The sequence below is a fragment of the Humulus lupulus genome, chromosome 7 (genome assembly GCF_963169125.1).
Source record: "Humulus lupulus chromosome 7, drHumLupu1.1, whole genome shotgun sequence".
Classification (NCBI taxonomy): domain Eukaryota; kingdom Viridiplantae; phylum Streptophyta; class Magnoliopsida; order Rosales; family Cannabaceae; genus Humulus; species Humulus lupulus.
Window position 1 is genome coordinate 21,214,624 of NC_084799.1, and position 18,972 is coordinate 21,233,595.

The 18,972-nt window shown below is 36.1% G+C and overlaps 3 protein-coding genes across 4 annotated transcripts; 1 reads left to right on the forward strand and 2 right to left on the reverse strand.

The window, feature by feature from the left end:
- Window positions 1–1,153: 1,153 nt before the first annotated feature.
- On the forward strand, window positions 1,154–2,975 carry LOC133790917 (large ribosomal subunit protein eL22z). 2 transcript variants are annotated; one of them, XM_062228758.1, is made up of 3 exons: window positions 1,154–1,311; window positions 2,107–2,347; window positions 2,666–2,975. In XM_062228758.1, exons 2-3 carry the CDS (start codon window positions 2,118–2,120, stop codon window positions 2,808–2,810), a joined length of 375 nt encoding a protein of 124 aa, XP_062084742.1. In that variant the 5' UTR covers window positions 1,154–1,311; window positions 2,107–2,117; the 3' UTR covers window positions 2,811–2,975. The 2 variants fall into 2 exon arrangements, with proteins under 2 accessions (XP_062084742.1, XP_062084741.1); XM_062228757.1 differs by having other exon boundaries at window positions 1,191–1,311; window positions 2,016–2,347.
- A 2,268-nt stretch (window positions 2,976–5,243) lies between these two features.
- On the reverse strand, window positions 5,244–7,158 carry LOC133790918 (large ribosomal subunit protein eL22z). Its single transcript, XM_062228759.1, has 3 exons — window positions 7,005–7,158; window positions 5,895–6,135; window positions 5,244–5,571 (listed from the first exon to the last, which is right to left on the reverse strand). The coding sequence occupies exons 2-3, from the start codon at window positions 6,122–6,124 to the stop codon at window positions 5,427–5,429; spliced, it is 375 nt and encodes a 124-aa protein (XP_062084743.1). The 5' UTR covers window positions 6,125–6,135; window positions 7,005–7,158; the 3' UTR covers window positions 5,244–5,426.
- Window positions 7,159–16,665: 9,507 nt separating this feature from the next.
- Window positions 16,666–18,744, reverse strand: LOC133790919 (uncharacterized). Its single transcript, XM_062228761.1, has 7 exons — window positions 18,498–18,744; window positions 18,309–18,389; window positions 18,179–18,216; window positions 17,990–18,069; window positions 17,555–17,635; window positions 17,308–17,416; window positions 16,666–17,126 (listed from the first exon to the last, which is right to left on the reverse strand). The coding sequence occupies exons 1-7, from the start codon at window positions 18,726–18,728 to the stop codon at window positions 16,985–16,987; spliced, it is 762 nt and encodes a 253-aa protein (XP_062084745.1). The 5' UTR covers window positions 18,729–18,744; the 3' UTR covers window positions 16,666–16,984.
- Window positions 18,745–18,972: the final 228 nt, after the last annotated feature.

Consider the following 18,972-nt stretch of genomic DNA (forward strand, 5'->3'; position numbering starts at 1 on the left):
TTTTCTACCAATTTTTTCATTCATTTTTTTTCTTTACATTTTTATATTATTTGTCTTCTTCTTTTCATTCTTATTTATTCATCTATTTTTTTCATTCATTATTTCTTTTGTTTTTTTTTTTCATTTTTGTACTTATTATTTTCTCATTCCATTTCTTTTTTTTTTCACACATATATTTTAACATTACATAATTATTTTACTATTTTTATTATTATTGTTATTATCTTTTATTATTGTAATTTTTTATAGTTTTTTCCACTATATGTAAAAAAAATTAAAATCAAAATTTTCAGCCATTTCTTTTTACTGTAACACTTGTAGGGATACCAAAATTTGGAAATAAAACTAATAAAAATATGAAAACGTGAATGGGTAACTGGTTATCGTCACGTTCTTTGTGTATATATTTCTTGGGGTAACTGGTTACTTTCACATTCTGATGTGTGTGTATTTATGGTAACTGGTTACCTATGTTACTAAATCATAGTTACTTCTTCTTCATTTTTTAACGAAGTGTTCTTCCACTTTTTTCTTCAAATTTGATGTTTCTTTTCATATTTAACATGAGTAACTTGTCACCCCTCTTAGGTAACTGGTTACCCCTCTTATGAAAAAAAGTTACTCATCTCAGGATAATGGTTACCACTGGTTACTCCTCCTGGTGCATGTTATTTAACCTAGCTCTAAGATTTTTTTTTACATAACTGTCAAAGATCAATAAAGTAACTGGTTACCTTACCCAGGATTTGAAAAAAAAAAGCGTACAATATAAAAAAAAAAGCGTACAATATAAAAAAAAAACGTGTTTATAATAAATAAAAATAATTTTAAAAACAATTTATATTACAAAAAAAATTTGCAAAACAACCAAAGAAAAATTTAATATAAAAACCATATAAAAAAACAAATAAGCTAAAAAAATAATAATCAAATTTCAAACATACCTTTCCAAATTAATAAAACTTGATTAAGAGTAAAACTATGACATAAACCAACTTTTATAAAAAAAAATATGGGAAAATAAAACTTTTTTTGAAAAAAACTATATTTTTGGACACTCTAATAAAAATCCCATATAAATTGTAATTTCCTCAAAAAAAAAAAAAAAAAATCTTTATGTTTCATGTAATATCCACAATATTCAGCCCAAACCCAAAATGAAGTCCCAGCCCAATAATCAAACCCTAACCCTAACTCTCCTTAACTCTCTCCTCTCATTCATTTGCGCGGACACAATAGCCTAGCCGCCGTGAGAGTCTCACTGCTTCCCTCTTTCAACTCTCCCCTCGCGCCGGCTCTGTCATACACCAGGTAATTTGTTTGAAATTTGTGGCATCTACTACCATATTTCTTAGCTGAAATTCTAAATGTGTGGTGTGGTATTATAAGACTATTTATCATAATCATTCTAGTCATTTAGAAGAAGAAAATGTAAAATTAGTGATGATAATTCTCTCTTACGTGACGGAAGAAATGTGTCTGAAGAAGTAGGGATCTGGAAGGTTTCAAGGCCTGAAATGAGTCTTTACAAAGAGATATATGTATTGAATGAATATATGGTTATAAACATATATAGTTACTCACTTTGTGCATAGTATGCAATAGAGGATTCCTTTATTGTCTTTAGATCATTTAGCTCCCTCACTCCATTATATTGTATTTTGTGTGTCTTACTCGTAATAATCACAGCTTGCCTTTTCATAATTACCCTCACAGGTATATATATATATCATCTTTCTCTCTGCTTCTGGTTTGATCTTTTTTATTATTATTTTTATATTGTGTGGCATTTGTTAACTGTCTTTTCAGCTTGTTGTATTTTTGTCTTCTTTTGAATTATTGAATTCATGTTTTCTTTTCCTTGTAATGTACATGTGAACTGGGTTTTGAACTTTAAGCATTTTAAGAGATGAATATTTGAGAAGATACTTTGTGATGTATAATATTACAAGTCTATGGTTTGTTTTTTGCTATAAATTTTAGAATTTTATATATGCTTATGTTTGAATTTACAGCTCTATTTGCACGCAACAGATTAACATGTACGCATGGTACAGAACATTATGCTGAGCTAGTTTGGCATGTTATTTGATTCTTTTGGTACAGAACAAGCAAATATGAGTCGAGGAAGTGCAGCAGCTCCCAAGGGGAAGAAGAAGGGAGCAACATTTACAATTGACTGCGGTAAGCCAGTGGAGGACAAGATCATGGATATTGCATCTCTTGAGAAGTTTCTTCAGGAGAGGATTAAGGTCGGTGGCAAGGCCGGTGCCCTCGGTGACTCAGTCACTGTTACCCGTGAGAAGAGCAAGATTACTGTTACATCTGACAGTAATTTCTCCAAGAGGTAACATTTGCTGCCATTGAAAGTTTGTGTCGAGTGTTGGCCTGCTTTGAGTATGCATTTCTGATGGCTATGCCTTTAGAAGCAAAGAACTTTATTTTTATTTTTAGATATTCCAAATCTGTATTTGATTGCTTGGCTCAAAGGTGACTGCAAGGGAAACTTTACTTGTCATATACATATATAAGTACGTTGATTTATATGCCACAAACCTTTGGAATTGAATTGTATTCAAATGATTTTATGTTTGTGTGTGATTTTGGTTCATTTATGATTTAAGTTGTCTGATGCTGATGGTGTTGTTTACTTTCTTTTGTTTAGGTATTTGAAATACTTGACTAAGAAGTATTTGAAAAAGCACAATGTTCGTGATTGGCTCCGTGTGATCTCATCCAACAAGGATCGTAATGTTTATGAACTGAGGTACTTCAACATTGCCGAGAACGAGGGTGAGGAGGAAGATTAAACCTCTGTAATATTTAATTTGTCAGAACTTAATATTCTTGTTGCCAGAATTTCCTTTTGATGTTTTTACTGAAAACCAATTATTCTTCACAATTTTGTTTATTGAAGCTAGAGATTTTGAAATATTTCTGCTGTTTTATGAGAATATATTAGCATGTTTGGATCTCGGATTTGATCTATAGTTATCTCGTAATTTTTCAATGTTTCTATGGTGCTTTATATCAAGTGATGCCCCCCGAATGTGGCTTGCCGAAATAAATAATGGGGCTTATATTTGCGCACCCAAAAAGTACAAAGTACACCCATGATTTAAGTACATTCCATTTTATTTATTAAATTATTATTTTTTATAGAGACAACAACCTTTATTTACAAAATTGGTCTTCGAAAAAAAATTCTAGAACTTGAAAAGATACCGATTTTATTATTTTTTGGTACATAGAATTTTGCATGAGGATTAATTTGTGATTTAAGTATATCCCATTTTATTTATTAAAAATGTGGTATATTTATAGTTTTTTTCGGTGCAAATAAAACTCTAAATGATACTGATATTTATGTAAAATTTAATAAAAAGTATTTTAAAAGAATTAATTTATTAAAAATAATGCACTCTAGGCAATTTTAGTAAGTAATTTTAGTTTAATATTTTCTTCTTTGTAACAAAATAGATAAAATAATATACTATATGACATCATACTTATTTAGAAGGAAAAAAAGGCACTAAACAAAAATGAACTAGAGAATATAAATAAGAGTGATAATTTTTAAGCATTTAAGTTTATTAATTAAATTTAGAAGGAAAAAAAGGCACCCCTTAAACTTAGTCAGTTGTATTAATGAAAGAGCATGCACAGATTCAAGTTCTCTTTGCAATTTAGCAATATTTTTGCAGCATAAGTTGGCTTGTTCTTTACAATAAGTTTCCAATCCTATTTATAGACGGGTTGGGGAAATTAATAACTTCTAATTGGGGTTTGGTACATAAGAAATACAATTATTGATTTAATCACGAATTACAATAGAAAAATGGTGCAAAGTGTGTTTAAGGTGACTTGCGAGGAGGTCCATACTTGTCCACCAAGTAAACTCCTTAGAGACTATCAGCTCCATGTGCGTACGACCATGATTGGGGTAGTGGTGTCAGTGTCAAGTGGTGCACAACCTGTTTCCAAGGGCGATTATGGTCTTGTGACATCCTCTTTGTGGGCCGTACGGAGGGGACACCCACATTTCCATGTAACTACCGCTAATGTTGGAGGTAGGTGGGCACACACATTAAAGTGGTCCCTGCTTCTCACGAGTGGACACGTGGATAAGTGCTTCTTGTAGGATGCAAAATGTTCCCAAGACAGGAGATTGTTGCTCGAACACCGTCCTTTGGACTTCCTTGAAGAACCGGCATATCTCTTGATGGTTCTCGGAGGTCACGTGTTTTATGGCCCTTGGGGCCTTGACGGTTCTAACTAATTAGCTCTTCCTTAGGTATCATGTTTTGACACATGTCGGTCACATGTTTTATGAGCAGTCACACATTTATCTATTGAAAAAATATTATTAACACTAAGTTTTCTTAGAACCTATTAAAATCGTAGGCTCTATTTTAAATGAGAAACAAAATCACATTGAATAATGTTTCATTCCCATTTTCAAGAATCAAACTAAATCACACATGAAAACAAAGAGTGAGAATTACCGGTGGTTGCAAAGACAGAAGTTGAGAGAGAGAAGATGGAGTTGTGCAACATAATAAATAGAAGATAGAGTTTTCATCTATCATCTCTAAATTTATTTTTTCTTTTATCTTTTGGTCCCTCTTAGCATCTAACATTTTGGATCTCGTTTGTTTTTTGTTTTAACTATTATCATACATAACAAGCAAGATTATATACTGAATATATTTATATTGCAAAAATGTTAATAATTTATTCAAATTTAACGTTATTTATATATTTGTAGAAAAATATGCTTCCCAAGCTTAAGATTTTGAAAAAGAATTGTCACTATCTAGGACGATAATAGTGCTTCACTTGGAGACAAGACAGAAATGCCAATTGGGCAAATGGAGATAGTTTTCCAATTATCCCAAGTTAATTATATAATCATTCCCACTTCATTAACCGTTTAAATATACTGAAATACAATTGCTAGTATTTCTTATGGTAAATGAGAGTGAAAAGTGGCACATAAATCTGCTACCATACCAAGAGGTTAAATTTTACATTCACAGGCAAAAAGGAAGACCATTGACTGAAGCAGGGCACCTTCAAATACTCGTGATCCGCAAAAGGATTGTAACAACAAACCATTGCTCATTACTTAACACATAACAAATAAAATATGTCGATTCGGCAAGCCAAATTAGGGGCATCACTCGATATTAAAGCACTACAGAAACATAGAAAATTTAAGAGATAACTATAGATCAAATCCGAGATCCAAACATGCTAATATATTCTCATAAAACAGCAGAAATATTTCAAAATCTCTAGCTTTAATAAACAAAATTGTGAAGCATAATTAGTTTTCAGTAAAAACACCACCATATTGGAACTAAAAAGGAAATTCTGGCAACAAGAAAATTAAGTTCTTCCGACAAATTAAATATTACAGAGGTTTAATCTTCCTCCTCACCCTCGTTCTCGGCAATGTTGAAGTACCTCAGTTCATAAACATTACGATCCTTGTTGGATGAGATCACACGGAGCCAATCACGGACATTGTGCTTTTTCAAATACTTCTTAGTCAAGTATTTCAAATACCTAAACACAAGAAAGTAAACAGATCAACAGCATCAGCATCAGACAACTTAAATCATAAATGAACCAAATTCACACACAAACCTAAAATCATTTGAATACAATTCAAATCCAAAGGTTTGTGGCATATAAATCAACGTACTTATATATGTATATGACAAGTAAAGTTTCCCTTGCAGTCACCTTTGAGCCAAGCAATCAAATACAGATTTGGAATATCTAAAAATAAAAATAAAGTTCTTTGCTTCTAAAGGCATAGCCATCAGAAATGCATACTCAAAGCAGGCCAACACTCGACACAAACTTTCAATGGCAGCAAATGTTACCTCTTGGAGAAATTACTGTCAGATGTAACAGTAATCTTGCTCTTCTCACGGGTAACAGTGACTGAGTCACCGAGGGCGCCGGCCTTGCCACCGACCTTAATCCTCTCCTGAAGAAACTTCTCAAGAGATGCAATATCCATGATCTTGTCCTCCACTGGCTTACCGCAGTCAATTGTAAATGTTGCTCCCTTCTTCTTCCCCTTGGGAGCTGCTGCACTTCCTCGACTCATATTTGCTTGTTCTGTACCAAAAGAATCAAATAACATGCCAAACTAGCTTAGCATAATGTCTCTTTTGTAGAAGATATATCTTTTTTATGTGTATATGTTAATCTGTTGAGTGTAAATAAAGCTGCAAATTCAAACATAAGCATATATAAAATTCTAAAATTTATAGCAAAACCAAACCATAAACTAACAACATTATATATCACAAAGTAATTCGCATATGATATCACAGAATATACCACAAAGCATACACTGATAATACCATCAGTATCTTCTCAAATGTTCATCTCTTAAAATGCTCAAAGCTCAAAACCAAGTTCACAGGTGCTTTACAATTTGAAAAAGAAAGTCCCAACAAGGAAAAGAAAACACGAATTCAATGATTCAAACTAAGACGAAAATGCACCAAGCTGAAAATCCAGTTAACAAATGCCACAGAATATAAAAAAAATAAAAATAAAGATCAAACCAGAAGCAGAAGCAGAGAGAAAGATGAAATATATATCTGTGAGAGTAATTATAAAAAGGCAAGCTGTGATTATTACAAGTAAGACACAAAATACAAAATTAATGGAGTGAGGGAGCTAAATGAACTAAAGACAATAAGGGAATCCACTAATTGTATATTATGCAACTATATATGTTTATAACCATATATTCATTCAATACACGTATATATCTTTGTAAAGACTCATTTCAGGCCTTGAAACCTTTCAGATCCCTATTTCTCAGTTACGTAAGAAAGAAATTATCATCACTGTTTTTACATTTTTCTTCTTAAGAATAACTAGAATGATTATGATCAAATATTGTCCTATTCAATACATTTAGAAATTCAGCTAAGAAATCTGGTAGTAAATGCCACAAATTTCAGAGAATTTACCTGGTATGAGACACAGCCGGCGTGAAAGAGAGAAGAGCAGTGATACTCTTACGGCAGCTAAGCTATTGTGTCCGTTCAAATGAATGAGAGGGGAGGGTTAAGGAGAGTTAGGGTTAGGGTTTGACTTTCGGGCTTGGACTTTATTTTGGGTTTGGGCCCAAAGTAGTTTTGTAATTTTTTTTATGGCGAATTTTCAGATTTATGGCTTTTACACCTATATGATTTGCTAAAATACGGGGAATATACCTTTCCCAAATTCTATGGTAAAAATTTAAAAATAAGTTAAGAATTTATGGAAAAAAGCCTTGTAAGTAACTAAATAAGAAAATTCAAATTCAAATCAAAACACGTCCAGGGGTACATTCGAAATTATTGTTTTCGATCACTCCCATAAACACAACTTGGCAAAAGTTCCTTCTAAAGAACCGATCGATCAACTTGCCCCACCCTTCCAGCAACGCTCATCCACAACTCCTTATTCTTCTTCTTCTTTTGCTTGCAACAATCATAAATCCTATATCTTCTACTGCTGTAATCTTTAGATCTGATTTTTTTTTTTGGAAAGTAACCACTAACATGTGTAAATTTTTAAGTTTTTTAGGTAAACAATTACTCATATTATTGCAAATATAATTTCTTCTTCTCGTGTCGCAGATTAGATCTAATTTTTTTGTTTTATATATAAATATATATATATATATTGTTCTATCTTCAGTTATGAGATAAGTAACTGGTTCCCTCCATCTTCTAATATATTTGTAAATTTTTGAGTTTTTTTTAGGTAACTGGTTACCTATGTAACTTAATATACAAGTTCCTATTCTTCTTTTTCTTCAATAGTTTTTTTTAGTTTTATGATTGCTTTTAAGATCTAATCATGATTTTTTTCTTCAAATTTGATATTTTCGTTCAGATTTGAGATAAGTAACCAGTTACTATCTTATACTACTATATGTATAATTTTAGACCTTTAAGGTAACCAGTTACCTGTAAATATAGGAAACTAGTTACCCCTCTCAGTATAACTAGTTACCCCTCATGATAGCATGCTATTTAACTTAGATCTAGAAAAAAAAATCAGATTTAGAAATATGAAAGGTAATCAATCAAATAACTATTGCCTTCCATATTGGAAAAAAAAGTACAATAAAAGTCTAAAAAAAATCATACAATAAATAAAAAAATAATTCATATCACAAAAAAAAAAGTCTTTGCAAAACAATCACAATTAAATTTAATATAATTTTTTTTATATAATATTAATAAAAAAAGTTAAGTTTTATAAAAATAACAATTAAAAAAAAGATTTGAAATAATAAATAAATATTAAAAAACAAAAGATTTAAAGAACATAAGTAGAAAAAATAAAATAGAAATGAAAAAATAAACATCCCATGGATGCTCTAGAAATCACTTGTAACCATGTAATGTTGCTTTCCATCCCCTATTTTAAAGAGAAAGTTCCTAATAACGAACCCAACCCACATAACAAGTAAACTTAGGCCATCTCTATTGCAAGATGCAAAAATAGTGTTAAATTTAGCATAAAAATTTAATAAATGACATATTTACCGTAACTTTTACAATTGTATTCCAATACACGTAAATCTAAAAATGTATACATTTAATGTCAATAATAAATAAAATACCAAAAATAATAATAATAAAATAAGTAATAATAAAATAAGTAACTTAAAGAGTGAAATTATCAGTACTTCTATTCCAGATAATATGTTATATGATAGATTGAGGGTCTTGATCACCGGTTAATTTCCAATCCAACTGGGAATAGGGCCATTTAATTGATTATGACTCAAGTCCAACCTCCAAGATACGTGATTTCTTTCATTGACTCTGGAATAGGACCTTGAATTGAAGCATGTTGTTAGAGAAGTTCAAATACTCCAAAGCAATGCAGCCTCTAATTGAACTTGAATATGATGGTACCCAAAATCTCCCTAGGAAAATTCAGAACAGATTTTTGTATACAATAAGAGACGGAGATTGATCAAGTGGAGAAGAGAGAGATAAACACATAGAACTGAATACTATTTTATTGATGGAAAGAAATCGAATACAATAGTGAAGGTGATTCGAGAAACCTTCGGCTCTCCCGAACCCCATCCCAAAGGATCCCAATTCCCAGTTAGCTTCCTACCCAAGAGGCTCTATATATAGAGATTAGGATCTGCTATTAATAAACATAACAGAATAATAACCTAGAATTACAAAATACCCTCTACTTAATTTGTTTTTATTTCTTCTAGAATAAGTGTTGTGTATTGGGGGCCTATTAGTATAACACCAGAAAAGTTATTAATGGAATAGTCAATTGCCTGTACAGATAATAGCTTTCTAATATTCTCTGGTATGTGTCCTTCAAAATTGTTGTTTGACTGATTAAGTGAAAGATACAAGCCAGAGAATTGGCTAATCTGTAGAGGAACATATGTTTCAAAGGAAGGTGAGTATCTACAAAAACATGAAATATATATCTTTTCTTTCTTTGTGTAACAAAATGGGGGTAAAATGAGTAACTATTGCAATCATATATTCACAAGTGGAACAATATAAACAGTGAGATTAGGCAAAGCATTTAGCTTTCTCAAAGTATACATAGTTTAAATTATATGCTCCGTATATTTTGTGTAATCACAGCTCATTATTGAAGGAGCTGAGGTTATTGTATTTATAGATGAGTGAGTGGTACAAGAGGAAATAGAGAATGAGCTGTCATACTCTTACAACGTTCAAGAATTTACAGAGGGAATATTCTAACAAATTCTAATGACCTGCCACTCAATTTACAACAATTCTAACAGAAAGATATTCAGGACCACTTTCTCTATTGCACAGCTGACACGTAGCTAAGGTGCATTGAGCACTAAGGTGAAGATCTCTGTAGAGGATTGATTTCATTTCTCAACACCCTTGCTCAAACGAAAGGGGAAAGACCTGACACCGAGTTTGTCTACCAGAAATGAAAACCTTGAGTGTGACAGTCCCTTTGTGAATAGATCAACAATTTGGTCATGTGAAGGAATGTACCGCACTTCAAGTCGCTTCTGAAGAACTTTATCGCGCACATAATGAATGTCTATCTCAATATGTTTTGTCCTTGCGTGATACACGGGATTTGCAGCTAGCGCTCTTGCACTAATGTTGTCACACCATGTTATAGGTGGCTTTGAAAATTTGAAATTCAGTTCCTGCATGTAACGCCCTGGCTACCCCAGAACAGTTACGGAGAACGGTGAACCGGAAATTTGACCTGCTACCCGAGTCCTTTGGTTAAAAACGTGATCTAAGTGTTATTATCGGGTTAAGGTGAAAATCAGTAAAAAAAGAAAGGGTACATTTCATTAAGTAAATAAACTGCTCATGAGCCTTTCAAAATGTTTACAAGTGGTTTGTAATACAAAAGAGTCGCTACAGTTCCAAATTTACAAACTCCGCCGGCCTAAGCGGCAAAAATAGGGTAAACCCCTAGTCCCTCTGAGAACTCCTTGACCGTGGCGGTCAAGCGGCCCTGTATGTACACAACACCGCCCAAGCTCTCCACTCAGGGCTGGCCAAGCTTTTCCTTTCCTTTACCTGCACCACATAGCACCCATGAGCCAAGGCCCAGCAAGAAAACATGATAAGATATGATATAATATCAACAACGATCATAGTAACCATTCAGGACTATCAGTCCAACGAATAGGTGACAATAGCCAAAAGTCACAGTAATGAGCATCGCTCCCTCTAGCCATGTGACGATAGGGTCACCAGGGCCTAATCGATAAGTGTTTCGTTCATAAGTTTGTTCAGGACAGGTGCATGGTGATTGGTCACCAACATAACCTTCCTCACGACTCTAGAGTCGAAACTATGGACAACGTCCCTTAGCCACGTGACAAACGGTCACCGGGGTCATATACCTTGGCTATAGTCATCTGGTCGTAGACCAGGCGCCGCTTATAAGTTCTTCGACCCTAGGGTCGGTCCCACATTAATGCTATAGAGTCATTCAATGCGTGATCGTCGACTTTAGAGTCGGTCCCTGACTAGTCAGTGTCTTAAACAGGTAATCAGCATTCATTAGCATTTAACATGCAATCCACGTTCACACATATCAACCAACAAGCCTCAATATCAAACCATGCATGTCATATACCTGTACAGGGTGCAACTATATCCATACACTGTTTTCTTACCTCAAGTTCGAGCGAGAAGTATGATAAAGACGACCCCTGAGAACGATCGGTCTTTTAGTTCCTTAGCGGTTACCTAATCACAACCAATTATAACCTCCATTAATGAGAATCCACAATAATAGGGTCTTAACCTAAGCACCACCCTCGGGACCTCGAAACATGCCCACACGGTGAGTAGAATCGATCCCGGGCCTTAAGGATTGAAACCCCAAGTCAAAAACCCTTAAAAACACTCAAAACGGGGTTTGGAAGGAGCAGGGTAGCGCTACAGCGCTCAACCCCTAGCGCCACAGCGCTCTACTCAGAACCTCCCAAAGACCACAAACCCTCCTGAGGAGCGCTATAGCGCCCTAGGGTGGGCGCTGTAGCGCTACCTCCAGCCCAAAACATCCCTGAACCGACCTTCTTCATCTCCTTCGTTTCTAACTCGATCTCCAAGCTTCCAAAGCATATTTTTGATGCCAAATGAACCCAAAAACCATCCCAACACACCCCAAACATCACAAGCATGGGAACCCTAGCCAAAACTCCCAACAAAAACCATGAATTCACCCTAAACATTTCAGCTGCAAAACAAAACCAAAACAGAGCAAACCAGAGAAACTATGGTTAGAAACTTACCCAAAGCTTGGCTTATGAAGCTCTTCAATAGTGGAACACACTCCCAAACTCCCAAGGCTTGCTTCCTAAGCTTGAATCCTCAAAATTGGTTCAAAAACCACAAAGAACAGTGAGGAAAAGAAGGTACGGGAGAACTCTGAAATATACTCTGTTTTCCTTCACTATTTTCTTCAGCCAAGAGTGTTATATCTATCCTAGGGGTGAAATGTCCATTTTACCCCTAGGTCAATTAATGGTTTCTAAAGACTCCCAAGGGCATTTTTGGTACTTTCCTCCAAACTCGTTAATCATAATTAACGCTCTCCAATTCTCGCTATTCTCAAAAATCATAAACACCATTAACTCACCTCCCGTTACCCTTTATCTCCCGGTAACGCTCTAACCATCAAAATCACCCCGAGACTCAACCCAAGTCCCGACACTTAAACCTGTTGTGACTAAACCGCTAATCAATAATCAACGATCGTCTCATGTCGAACAGCTCGAACAAACCCACATCATAATGTGGTCTCAACATATATCACCGACATGCATACAATTAACATTATACTATAATATAATTCTCATAAACATACATAAACACATTAAATGGCATAATTAAACAATTATGGCCCTCCCGGCCTACAAATCCAGCCGTTAAACCACATTAGGGAATCTGGGGCATTACACTGCAGCAATGATTTTATCCATGAAATTTCAACAGCGACATGTGCTAGAGCTCTATATTCCGATTCGGTGCTTGACCTTGACACAACAGCTTGCTTTTTAGAAGACCAAGATACTAAGGTATCCCTGAGATAAACACAGTATCCTGCAACTGAGCGCCTATCATCAGGGCAGCAAGCCCAATCGGCATCCGAGAAATCCATTATGGATAGCTTGTTGCTGTTACAGATGTGAAGTCCTTGTCCCATGCTGCCTTTAAGATATCTGAGCACTCTTTTTGCTCCACTCCAGTGCACGGTTATTGGTGCTTGCAAGAATTGACTTAGCTTATTTACTGCATAAGCTATATCGGGTCTTGTGTGGCAAAGGTATTGCAAAGCACCTATAACACTTCGATATGTAGTGGGATTATGCATTGGTTCTCCATCAGTAAGAGACATAGGTTTGACGGCTGTAACTGGAGTAGGACAAGGTTTGAGGTGCATCATGCTGGTTTTTCTCAAGAGATCTTCAATGTATTGTGTTTGTGTGAGGTACATACCAGATTCGTCTCTGTGAACTTCAATCCCAAGGAAGAAATGCAGGGCGCCTAAGTCTTTGAGAGTAAATCTCTCGTTCAATTCAGCGATGAAACTTCTCATCTTGAGTGTGTCATTTCCAGTCACAATTATGTCATCGACATAGATCAGGACTAGTATAGTTACTTTTTCATCTCTGTAGAAGAAAAGTGATGTATCAACTTTTGAGTTTCTAAATTTCCAGTTCAGCAGGGTGCCCTTGAGTTTATCGAACCAAGCTCTTGGAGCTTGTTTTAATCCATAAAGTGACTTGTTTAGCTTGCAAACATAGTGTCTTTGTGTGGATCTTCAAATCCTTCGGGTTGTGTCATGTAGACATCTTCAAGTTCTCTATTTAGAAAAGCATTGTTTATGTCAAGTTGTCTTATGTCCCAACCTTTTGAAACTGCAATTGTAAGAACAATTCGGACTGTAGAGGCCTTGATCACAGGGCTGAAAGTCTCTCCAAAGTCTATTCCAACTCTTTGATGAAATCCTTTTGCAACGAGTCTTACCTTCAATCTTTGAATGGTGCCATCCGGGTTTCTTTTGATCCTGAAGATCCACTTGTTACCAACCAGATTATACTCATCAGATGTTGGAACTAGAGTCCATGTCTTGTTGGCTATAAGTGCACCAAATTCTGTGGACATTGCTGCATTCCATCCTTTGTGTAAAAGAGCTGCGGTTACACTAGTTGGCAGGTCACTCATAGAAATAGCCTGAGCTTGACTGAGGTATGTTTTGGGTTTGTAAATGTCGTCTTTGGCTCGGGTCACCATGGGATGAGTGGACACAGGACCAGTTCGACCGACTGGAGCAGCTGGTGGTGCAGGATCTAGGATGGTTGGCATGTCCCCCTCAAGATCTGTAGCAACAATATCTTCAGCAGAGAATAAAGGAGAAGAATGCGAGCCAGATACCTGTGAGGATGGAGAATGTGGTGTCGTAGGAGAGGCCGGTGCATCTTCAGAGGATGCTGGAGACAGATTAGCACAGTCAGATGCAGAGGGGGGCAATGGTGGAGCAGTGGAGAGACACGGAGTGGGAAGGGCTGTCCAAGATGAGCTGTGAATGACGAGGTGTAGGGGTGTGATAGTTATTAAGAAAACCATCCTGAAATGGGAATTTGAGCTCATTGAAGATGACATTACGAGAGATATAGACACGACCAGTGGGACTAAGGCATCGATAGCCTTTGTGAGAGTCACTGAATCCTAAGTTGACACATTTGATGGAGTGGAACTGGAATTTGTGATTGTGGTAAGGACGTAGGCAAGGGAAACACACTGCACCGAAAGTTTTTAGAAACTCATAGTCGGGTTTTCTAGAATAAAGAGTTTCATAGGGTGACTTGTGCTGAAGAAGAGGGGTTGGAAGTCTGTTTATGAGGTACACAGCAGTGTGAAAAGCATCACACCAATACTTGAGGGGCATATGTGCTTGAGCGAGAAGTGTAAGTCCCATTTCAACAATATGACGGTGTTTTCTCTCAGCTCGTCCATTTTAAGCTGAGGTGTGAGGACAGGAATGATTGAACTCAATCCCATGAGTGTTGACAAGATTAGTGAATGGCTAATACTCTCCTCCCCAGTCTGTGCGAAGACACTTTATTTTCTTTTCAAACTTGTTCTCGACTAATGCTTTGAAATGAGTGAAAGCAGTGAGAGCATCATTTTTAAATTTAAGTGGATATAGCCATGTGAATCTACTATAGTCATCCACAAAATGAATATAAAATCTACGGTTCACATCAGATGCAACTAGGGCAGGACCCCATAAGTCAGTATGAATTAAATCAAGGACAGCTTTGGCACGAGTTTGAGACAAGTTGAAAGGAAGAGCATGTGATTTTCCATACTGACAGGCATTACAGAAGTGTTTCATTTCATTCTTGGAGATTCTTACATTGGTTGATTCTAAGACTCGATTTAGAACTTTGTTTGATGGATGGCCTAAACGCCTATGCCAAACATCAATTTTTGAAATAGAGGACTCATTAGTCACTGACTGATTTACATTTTTTGAGGAAACTGTGGCTACACCAGAAAACAAAGAAGACTTGGATGAGGACTGAGTTGATTGAGTTGTTTGAGATGGTGATGTATCTAGCTGGTATAATTCGTCTTTAAGCACCCCTCGAAGTAGCACCTTCCTTGTTGTTTTGTCCTTCACAAAGAAAAAATCAGAGTGAAATTCAACAACAACATCATTATGACTGGTAAGTTTGGAAATGTTTATTAAATTTTTAGCTATTTGAGGAACATAAAGCATCTCTCTTAGCAATAATTTCTGGCCATTTTTGGCTTCGAGAATGCCATTACCAGTGTGACAGATAGTGAGTTTGTTACCATTTCCAACAGTCACCGTTTCCTTACCACCATATTCCGTTTTCTGGTTCATGTTGGAGGCATCTAAAGTGATATGGTTGCTTGCACCGCTGTCGGCAAACCATGCGTCACTGTCCAAAATCTCAGGGGTTGCAATGAAAGCATTGGCTCCAGTTTTCGACTGTTGTTGATTGAGATTTGGGTCTGAACCCATGTAGCTTTCATCAAACCGATTTTAGCAAACTGCTGCACTGTGACCATACTTGCCACAGACTTGGCAAGTTGGTCTTGAGTTAGTTCCACGCCCCCTTCCACGAGATCTGCTACTGTAACCTCCTCTGCCACTGTTGAATTTAGAGCCACGACCTCCAGAGTGTTGATTTGGATTGAAGTGAGATCCACGACCTCTACTGGATGATGAACCAGTTGAGGTTGATTTGGCAACCATGTTAGCTTGTGGTGCCACTGAGCTGGCTGCTTTGTCTGTTGATGAGAGAGTTTGGAGCCTCTCAATCTTACTGTCGAAGCTTAGTAGAAGGTCCTGCAGCTCCTGCCATGTAGTACTGGGCCTGGCTTCAATCTGAGTAACAATGGATATATATTCAATGCCTAAGCCGGATAGAACATTGGAGATTAAATGGGCTACAGGATATGGGTCTCCTGCCAGTGTGAGTATGTCGGCCCAGTTTTTCTTCTGTCGAAGATATTCCACCATTGTCGAGCTTCCCTTTCTTGTGGTTTGAATCAGTGTTCGAGTGTCATCCATTTTCGCTTTGGAGTGAGCACCGTAAAGATTTTCTAAGGCCCTCCATAGATCTGCAGCTGAGGTTGACCCCATAACCTCCGTTGCGATGGCTTCAGACATAGAGCTGTAAAGCCAACCCATAAGTAATTGATCGTTGATGATCCACTGTTCGTATTCAATGTTGATCTGAAGTTCTTCGTCTTCTCCAGTACCCCTTCGGCCGAGAGAAATTCGGGTGGACTGGATTTCGTGCCGGACAGATAGCCATGAAGACAATGGCCTCGGACTATGGTCGAAACCATAGTTTTCCACAGGGTAAAATTATTTCTGTCAAGTTTGAGTGAGAATGGCTGATTGAGAGACGTAAAGTGAGAGGAATATGTTGGTAGTGGCTGGGACGAAGGGTAACTATCTCTGGGTTGAGTGTTGCCGATGGCGGATTGGGTTGGGGAGCTGTGGCCGGTGGATTTGGGGTTTTCGTCGGTTGCCAGTGGTAGTGGCGGTAGAGCTCTGATACCAAGTTTAAATTATATGCTCTGTATATTTTGTGTAATCACAACTCATTATTGAAGGAGCTGAGGTTATTGTATTTATAGATGAGTGAGTGGTACAAGAGGAAATAGAGAATGAGCTGTCATGCTCTTACAACGTTCAAGAATTTATAGAGGGAATATTCTAACAAATTCTGATGACCTGCCACTCAATTTACAACAATTCTAACAGATTGACATTCAGGACCACTTTCTGTATTGCATAGCTGACATGTAGCTAAGGTGCATTGAGCACTAAGGTGAAGATCTCTGTAGAGGATTGATTTCATTTCTCAACATACATGGGCTTATTTTTTTATACAGGCAGGAACTCAAAACCAATCCACATTTTCTGTTGAAACTTTGGGTTGCTTCTTTGGCTTTTGGTATCGATTGTTCTCATACTTTGCTTTAACTATAAGACCATATAGCAAATCTGCCTCAGCTGCGCTATTATAAGGCATGTTCAAGATGCTACAAATCAAGACAAAACCACACAAAATGAAGAAAAATAAGATCAATGAGTTTCATGTAAAATTGCTCAATATCAGAAGACATTCCATGAGCTGGTAAGTGCAGAAATTTGAATTAGCAAGTTTTCAAGCTGAGAAACTTGACTGTATTAGCGGATGATAAGCAGGGATTATATGGTTACCTATCAAGTAACTCCTCTAGAATAATTCTCTGCGAGGGTGTAACATAATGAATACAACTTCTTGGGCACTGACCAACAGCAAGCTGAACTTGGTAATCTTCACCATGTCCTGATTTTAGAACAGGAATATCTTAAAATAACCGCCCTTTCATATTCATTCAAATTCTGATTTTTGGGAACTGTATAATCTTCTAAATAAAGAAGCATTTATGAAAACAGAAGGAACTGAGAAGGGACTTAAACCAACCTTGAGAAGTTGCTCTTGCAGTTCCAGTAGAAGCAAACGTGAAGGCATGAGGGGCTCTTGTTACGCATGAATATGGGCACCCTGCATATAATTCAAAGAAAGGATAACTAAGGGAAGGATACACTTCTTTTAAATCGATAAACCAAGTTCAAATCTGATGAACCATGTTGTTAAATTTGATAAACTAAGTTGTACATGTAATAAAACAATGCTAATAAACTGATAAACAATGCCATTAAATTTACTCTAGAGTAGGGTATTTCCCTAAGAGCTCCTTTAGAGAATTGTATGAACACATTAGCGAAAACAAGACTGGAATTATGGAGCGGAAAGAAAATATGAATATTTAGAAACCTTTTCCACCCACCACTAGCAAAATTTTCTATTTTATACAAAATGTTAAACTTGAATAGAACAAAATAATCAATCATCTACCTTTTCCAACACAAAGAGCCTCATTCACGAAGAGATCCAATGCTTCACATTCAGGCTTCTCAAAAGGATCCAAACATTCACTTCAAACAAACATAAAATTTTTACAACTTTAACAGCATTGGTTTGGTGATACACTAATAAAAGTAAGATAAAACAGTACAGCCAGTGCCACCCACTTCAAAATTTTACCTTTCAATAATCTCCAATCGGCTGCAATTGGATAACATCTGCATAATAACATGACCATGTTACTATTTAGCTCAATCACAACCATAGCATTCGAGTATATTTATACATTATATAATATTGGTATTATTACCTCATAAGCCTGAATAACGCGTCGAATCATTGCATCAGAATATTCCCCAGTTCTATTCACATCCGGATGGAACTGCTTCACCTTTACATATATATATAATATATATAGATATATATATATTCGAGTTGAGCAAATAAATTACAAAAGATAAATGGTTTTATATAACAAAAAAAAAGGAAAGTAGTTTACTTTGTGGCGAAAAGCTGCTTTGAGTTGAGAAGGTGAACAGGTGGGCTGGAGGCCAAGAAGAGCGTAAGCGGAAGCAGTGGACGAGAGAGGAGCATCATCATCATCGTTTTCGTTTCCATTAACTCTACATTTGATACTAAAACTCAACTTGTTGCGACCTTTATTTGTATTTAATAATGATAATAAGGGTTTTCTAAATGGAACAATACCGGTACCAGATAATGTTTCCATTCCTAATCCTAAAATAATCATTCTTTTCTACTGCCTCCTTTATTTATATTTTCTTTAGATGGTGGGACCACTAACCATAAATGCCACATATATATATATATATATAGAGCATAGCATTGCTGTTACACACCCATATATTAATTGGAGCTCAATTTGATACTCATTGGTTCAACTTAACAGAGTGTCCTATATATTATAATGCTAAAATATGACTATTGATGCATAAAAATAGCTCGTATAACAA

Coding starts and splice junctions, on each gene's coding strand:
- LOC133790917 (XM_062228757.1), top strand. CDS start 2,082: ATGTTATTTGATTCTTTTGGTACAGAACAAGCAAATATGAGTCGAGGA. Junction 2,348..2,665: donor GACAGTAATTTCTCCAAGAG/GTAACATTTGCT, acceptor TCTTTTGTTTAG/GTATTTGAAATACTTGACTA.
- LOC133790919 (XM_062228761.1), bottom strand. CDS start 18,728: ATGGAAACATTATCTGGTACCGGTATTGTTCCATTTAGAAAACCCTTA. Junction 18,217..18,308: donor GCGTTATTCAGGCTTATGAG/GTAATAATACCA, acceptor GTTATTATGCAG/ATGTTATCCAATTGCAGCCG. Junction 18,070..18,178: donor CGATTGGAGATTATTGAAAG/GTAAAATTTTGA, acceptor GTTTGTTTGAAG/TGAATGTTTGGATCCTTTTG.
- LOC133790918 (XM_062228759.1), bottom strand. CDS start 6,124: ATGAGTCGAGGAAGTGCAGCAGCTCCCAAGGGGAAGAAGAAGGGAGCA. Junction 5,572..5,894: donor GACAGTAATTTCTCCAAGAG/GTAACATTTGCT, acceptor TCTTGTGTTTAG/GTATTTGAAATACTTGACTA.